At 49.2% G+C, this 7,375-nt stretch overlaps 1 protein-coding gene across 1 annotated transcript in view; it reads left to right on the top strand.

Moving 5' to 3' along the window:
- Nucleotides 1-520: 520 nt before the first annotated feature.
- Nucleotides 521-7,375, top strand: part of LOC126578471 (uncharacterized) — an 11,103-nt gene continuing 4,248 nt past the window's right edge. Inside the window, exon 1 of the mRNA XM_050241061.1 lies at nucleotides 521-2,359. Within this exon, the coding sequence (XP_050097018.1) occupies nucleotides 2,031-2,359 (329 nt within the window). The 5' untranslated portion in view covers nucleotides 521-2,030. The remainder of the gene's footprint in view (nucleotides 2,360-7,375) is intronic.

Raw genomic sequence — 7,375 nt, 5'->3', positions numbered from 1 at the left:
ATGATGCCGTAATCGATAGGAAGGTGAATGTGCAAATAGTGGTGTGAGTCGGTGTCGGGCAGTCGAGTGACAGACAGAAAGAACTCGACCAAAAAACACACGTTAGATCGCCGTCGTCTTCGTCATCGTCTGGTGGTGCTGGGGCGGGCGTGCGACCCACTAGGTCTCTAGGCAGCACTCCACCATCGAGCAGGGAACGGGAAAAATGGGTCGCCATTAGGGGTCTGAAGGGTGATGCGTGGTACCAGAAATAACAGCGAGAACGACGGTGGCGCGTAGATCGCATCGACAGCACGAGATGTTGACCCAACGGCAACACCTTATCCTAACATCAACCTCCTCGGCATCTGGTGCTGGTGCTAGTGCTGATGGTTGTTGCGCTTGGTGCTCCTCAGTTGCGCTAGCACTGTCAACGCAGGTGGAGCTCTGGTGGTGTCTTATCGGTGACGAAGTGAGATCGAAAAATTGTCTTTCAACAGACCGACCGGGAGGTCTTACCTTTCGCTCTTCAAACCCTCTACTCTACGCTAATTGAATTCTTCTTCAACAACAACAACGAACGTAGGGGAAAATCACAAAGAACGGTGACGGAGTGGTTGTACAGTGAAAAGCTGCAACAGCCTCGGACCTCAACCCCGCTCTCTGCTGTCGTCTTTCATTCTATCGAATCGAATACTGAAACATACGCTCTGTGACGTCAGAACGCGGCGCATTTGGCCAGGCACACATACGAAACCGTATCTCAAAATGCGGTGAGGATTAACGACTGTGACAGAGCGAGCGAGCTACCGAGCCGATATCGATAAGCTCGACGAGGAGGCTCACGGACGACGACGACAGTTGGAGTTTATGGACCACTTGTTCGACCGTGATTCGAGCGTCGCTTCATTTCCGTGAACACAGATGTGCTACCGCTGCTACGGCACCAAGCGTACGGTCCCCTACAATCCAATATAATCCAACGGCGAAGCGGTGATTCAGCGTGAAGTGAGGTGTATTGCGGAGCAGGGAAAAGGCCCCCAAGAAAAACACCGAGCCGGTGGGACGAAAACAAATTCAATCTCGTTACAATCCCGTCATCATCGTGTCGTCGGTGTGCGCCAGATGCTGTGCTCATCGTTGCGTCTTATGAGATTGATTGCTTCATATGCGCCCCCTTAGACATCATTGTTCGCTTGAGCTGAACGCCAACGAATGTGACAATAATAAAACGATAAATTCGTTTGCCGGGAGCAGGGAGGAGCACAAACAAACAACAACGATCACGGTGAGCGTGCGTGCGAGTAAATATCAATCCACCACCATCAGGTGCTCTAACATCAGTTCCAAGGTAAACCAATAACGAACGGAACGGAACAGAACGGATTGTTTTTCTTTGCGCGAGAAGTACCAGCGGCAACGGGTGCGATTGCAATAACGAAACTAACCCAGGAACACAGGGAAACAGAGAGCACATCGCATCAACAGAGGTATAGAGGGTGAATGCAGCAATCAACCGCTACCGCGAGCCGCGAGCGCGTCGTAAAAAAAAAGGGGGAGCACCAAACGCTAAGACGCTCGAGAGAAGCTGCGGGTGAAAGTAAATGGCCACTCGTGGTGCCGCTGATACGGGATACTTACACGCAAACTACACGAAACGAGTGTTTTGTGGGGGTGAGTGTTGAGGACGATAAAAATAAATTTCGGGCGCCTCCATCGGTGTCGGCCACGTGGTGCTGATGGTGATGGTGGTGTAGCCGAGTCGACGGTCGCATTGTGACACTAGCTGGGAGGCAGTAAGTACGTGCGAAGTGACTAGGACCCGTCCCCGTTGGCCGTTAGGAATTAACGTTTTGCGTCGTTTACTGGCTCGTGATCGCTGCGAAGGCGCGTAATTGTGAAGCCGAACGCCCCCGCGCGGAGTGATTTGTGATTTTCATTTTACTCTTTCTGAGTGCCACACATTTTGTGCGTTCATTGTTGTGTTCTGTGTTCGCGAAGAGATCAAAAAGAGGAGCTAGAACAGCATCACAATTGCACGCAAGTTCATCATGGCCTTACAGAAGAAGTTCTCGAGCAACGATATGGAACTGTTATCGATCGGCAAGGCTGGTCCTGGAGGTGGTGGCCAGGCAGGTGTTCCTCTTCTCTCGGGCAACAGTCTCGGTGCGGTGGGACAGGCTAGTGGCCGGCCAACCAGTGTTACCGATCCGAATGGGAACGGGCTACCGGGCATCATGAGTACCGGCTGTGGTAATAGCAACAACAACAGCGTCAAGATGCCCTCGAAGAAGATCCAGTTCAGCAATCCCGAGTTTAGCATCACGCCCATCGAGACGCTGCCCGGAAGTACGGTACGGCCGGCACCGAGTCGTCGAAGGTGAGTCAGAAATCGTCGGAACTTCCTATCTGGTGTCGTCCTTGCGGGAGGGGCCAGCAATTAAACAGCCAGTAATTGCTTGTAAAGCACATCATCAAGTGAATTCGATTGTTTCTACTCGCTGTGGCGAGCGATATTAGCATAAAACCGACATCTGAGGGCTTTCTCATTTACGACTCCCAAGGGGGGCCCCTGTTCGGTATCGTAAGGGACCAACTTTATCTCTCTCGCTGTCTCTCGAATCAGCACGACGTTTGCGCCTTGAAAGTTCACTTTAATGCCGCAATTAGTTCGGTTATTGAGGTGATTGTTTGGCATTGGAAGCACATATCTGAGAGTTTGCATTTAAACTTTCTTCATTAAAATGGCGGTTTGTATGTTGTTCAGTTTAACTTTCGATAATTGAGCGCTGATAAGCTTCAGCCCATAAGCATCAGCATATTATCGTCTGAAAACTTGAACTTATACGTGACGTGATGAAAACTAATGATTTTCTCTCATCGATCGAATATGAATAGAAGACAGGTGAATAGAAACTTCGTTGAGCTTGAGTTCAAGGGCACTCGGGCTACAAGTTTCAAACATTTTGTTTTGGAGGACTAAAGCATTAATCAAACAAAACAATCGGATAGAATTTGGGATAGTAGATCAATTTAACCGAAGCTGGTGTTCCTGACACTCTATTCTTTCAAAAAAATCTGTCATTGATATTGACGAGCTCTCCGAAACAAGTTATCTGCTAGACCAACACTAAAACTCCCAACCAAAGAACACTTTGTAGCACAAAAAACGAATATCGTAGCTAGAGCCATCGAGAACAGTTAAGAGCGCTCATTATCATGCTGTTGCGTCTGTTCCTTCCAAAAAACGTGTTGCTTACACCGAAAAGGGCAACACGAGCTCGGGCTCAAACTTATCCCTCGACCACACAGACTCCAGAATGAACAGAGAATGGAACACCATGGAACCGTGGAAACAAAGCCATTGTAGCACTGACAGAGCGTGTGAAGACACCGGAGCATTAACTAGGGCCTCATCCTCCGTCCGTCGAGTCCTCAGACGGCCTAGACCACGAAACACCTCGCGCTCCGTGGGCTAAGGACGAGAAGGATGTAAATAATGACGCAGCTTCTTCACAGCACGATGTGTATGTGTAGCTACACTCTAGGAGCAGGTTTTGGGTGCCATTTTCACGTCCGTGGCTGAATGTGCAGTAAAAGGCGAACCGCATACGCTCTCTGTGCATGCTCCGGTTTCCCTTCGAGATGGTAAGACGAGCTCGGCGATGCAACTCGCCGTTAAATGAATCCTAAAGCACTGGTGCCGGTTTGTATGTGTGCAGCTCGTCTGCTGCCACCGAGAGAAGCTCCCATGGCGCCCACGAACCAGTCCGCGGCTCGTTTGGTCATAAATTGTGGCTGGAACTTTCCGTTCCCTCGTAGGTGCAGAAGGCTCCACTCTCCAAAGAGCGAGGATCTGCTGCTGCCGCTGAGCCCTTCAGAATGGGGTCTTCATTTCGTCTTTTTCCTTTTCTCCGCCTCAAGCGCTCACCTTTACGGTGGTGGTGGTGGCTAGAAATGTTACTTTCTTCACTCGCCGTAACAAGGTCCTGTCGTGACCTAATTTCCCAGGATCTCCTTCACGTGCAGACCACGTCCCAGAGCGGGAACGATGTTCCTGCTGGTTATCACGGAAGGAGTGAATAAGGAACGTAAAGCACGTCTCTCCGTCATGTCTGCTCGAGGCGGCGACCACTGTCAGCAATTGGCAAAACCGGAATCGAGCGCACCGTATCCTGGAATTGTGTTACATATCAATCCGATAACGAAGCCACCGGAACGGGAAACGGAATCGAATTTACGAGCGATCGATACGCGAGACGAGGCGACGAAAGCGAAGGCCGAGCGCTCCTCAACCGCCCCCGCCTTATTCGCGGTGATAAATATTCAGCGCGTATTCAGCGCTGTAACAGACGCTGTGGGTGAAACTGTGTTCCATGGCTGCGAGCGAAACCGTGGCTGTGAGAGGCAGAGCTTTTGCTTTCTTTTTGTTTTTAGATGGAAAATGTAATACCCAACATAAACGAAACGAAGCGACTACCATACTTTCTCATGCAAATGTTTCGATCAGCGATCGATTTATATGCGAAAAAGGAAGCGAGAAGAATTCACTCGTTGAGTGGAAAATTGAAGTGGAAAATGAGGCAGCAAGGCCAGTTGTTTAAAGAGCGTACTTGAGGCACTCAGTATCCATCGTCTTCAGACTTTAATCATAAACTATAGCGGCAGCACCAGCAGCAACCTTATTCGAACTACCTTCCCTTCTTGATACCCTTGGTACAACCTTCCTTGAAGACGTCTCGACGCCCGCAAAGATCCTAGATAAATAGCAGCCCAAGCGAGCGATAAACGAGCACTAATGCCATTATCATGAACTCGTAAACAATGAACTCGGTGCGATCCTTTTAAAATGCTGTTCGACGGCTGCCTGATGATTGATGCGAGGAACGGTGGCACGCAGATGAGCTGTAATGGCGCTTAATGTTGGCCCCCCCCTCGCCTCCCGTCTCCCATGGCGACACGTTTTGAAGAGACACGCAACAGGTCGTCCGGTGCTTACTGGAAACACATCAAAACTTCTGCTGGAACTGTTGCAGCTGGAAAGACATTAAACTCGCAACACCGAACACCGGGCTGAGTTGGGAGTCGAGCTGACGACTTTTTGATGCACGGCCCCTGAAGTTTAAAGTTCTTCGTTTTTCCCCGCGGGGGGATGGCAAAGTTAGTTTTCCGTGGGCTCGGAAACGGCCGGATGTCCGTCGTAAAACGGGGTTTGCGGGCTGCCGTAAAGCAGCGCCCCGGAATGTCCGTCAAATGACCGTTACTATGTCGCAATGGCACCGCTTGCGTCATGAGCCAGTGCTCGGTATTTAATGGAAAAACGATTTTTCCCTTTTTTAGGCACGCTCGTGCGGCGCCGAATACCGGGAACAACTTTGGAGGACAGGCTTTTTGGCGTATTGGCTTGGTGCCGCATTGGTCGCATACCACGCATAGCACTCGCTGCTGCATTGGTATATCCTTTCTCGAGTATTTTTGCTTTGAATTCTCACTCCCCTTTCTCCTCTTCTTATCGCCTCCTGGCATCCACACAAAACAATGTTAAAATCAACAACATTTAAAAGTTTTCGCCAGCCGCTCGCTTCTCATCTTTCAATTTTCCCGCGAGCGCGCAAAAGCTCTTCAACAAATTGGCAATGGATAACGGGCTTGTATGGGAAGATCCGCTACAACAACAAAAAAAGAGTGGAGATACTTTTGAGGCGATACCGGATTGCGCCTTGCAGCTGCAGGAATTGAGGAAAAAGGAACCGCTTGTTGTTGTTGCTTTTACCCGTTGTCCGCTTCCGCTTAGCATCTCTGCCACATAAACGAGGAAAAGTTTATGTTAAATGAATTGGTTTTCCCCCTCCGCCACTTCCCTTCCCGATGCCCGAGGAAAAGCTTTGGCGAAAGGTCAAGGTTGGAACCCGTCACCGCCAAGCGCAGCTCCGTATGAGGATGCTGCTCGCCTCGCGTTAGAGGAGATGGTCTATCGCGGGACGAAATATGGGAAAACTTCCGCGAGAGAAATAAAAAAACAGAACCAACAACGATCCTCGATCAGAACTCCCATTTACTGTTCTAGCTATTAGGTTTTAGGTGGCTGTCTCCGTGGAATGTGGATGCGAAAGAATGGCGAAAGAGGAAGCCTTTGGTCTTTTCACGAGAGGATTATCAAAAGGTTTTACGGCTGATTGCCAGCCCATCTTTAATGAACATTCCAGACGAAATTGGGAACAAAATTGATCGATCTGTATCTGCATTGTGTCTTGTTTCATTCAGGGTCTTTTTAAATTGAAAGTAAATTATTTGAACCATTACTTCTAGCAGAAGAATGATGAAACCTCACCCAAATCGTATGAATATTATTTACAGTCCTCCGTGAATTTATTAAATTATAAATGTTTCTATAACGTGTAGCAACTCTAAAGCACAACTCTGCCTATCAAACAAACATTAAGTTATCACAACCTCTGAATGCTCACCGGAATGTGTCTTCACGTAAACCACCCAATGCAATGTCTTGCTGATCGATGACCATGGATAGTCATTTCGTTTCGATAGCACAATGGTGGACCACGCATTAAGCCCTACTCAACCGGCGGAAGGTCGCAATCGACGTAAGCTAGACCTAGACACTCGCCGTCGAGCGAAGGACGTTGTGCTCGTCCTGGTCGCCTGTTCTGTACACCAACAACGCCACCGGTAACCGGCATCTATCTAGCTTAACTGAACTGAATTGAATGGTGGAGAGCTTCCAGTACGACCGAGGAGTAGGAATAAGAGCTAATGAAGCACTATGACCGTCGTCTCGCGCTGGCAGTCGTCGCCGCCTGCCTCACTGTAAATGGTGTTCCCGAAATAGCAGTAGCCGCATAGCCGCAACGGGCCCCAAAAAGACTGTAAACCGGAAAGTGGGCGAAAATTGATGGCACAGAATTAATGGAACGTAAGATCGGTGCTCGACCTTTCGCTCAAAGGCGGTTCAATGGCGCAGAAGAAGGACATTCGGGTCTTCATTAGAGGCTGCCACGAGCGAGCTTCATGAGCAATTGATAAAAGTCTATTCGTTCCATAGTAATTTAGAGAAACGAAAGGTGACTTTTGAAATGGTGCATACAGTCTAACATCCACCTCGAAACCTGTGCTGTGACGCAGCATTCCGTCAAAAGGAACAGAAAGGCGTGTCCGGGCGTTCCTATGCCCACGCTTCGTCCTCGAACTCCTTGAATTACCAGCAACGAACCTATGCATCATTTATGATTCACGGCGCTTGAGTGCCAGCTTCGGAACAAATCCCTGGCTGCAGCGTGAAATGAATTCATTAATTAATCACGCAAACACAGAGAACAGAGCCCGACACTCTCCGTGTCCCCTTTCCGTTCCGTGTTCTTCCCCCCCTGCATATTGTTTC

The sequence above is a fragment of the Anopheles aquasalis genome, chromosome 3 (assembly GCF_943734665.1).
Source record: "Anopheles aquasalis chromosome 3, idAnoAquaMG_Q_19, whole genome shotgun sequence".
Taxonomy (NCBI): domain Eukaryota; kingdom Metazoa; phylum Arthropoda; class Insecta; order Diptera; family Culicidae; genus Anopheles; species Anopheles aquasalis.
The sequence above is the reverse complement of the archived record's forward strand: the minus strand, read 5'-3'. Positions and strand labels throughout refer to the sequence as shown.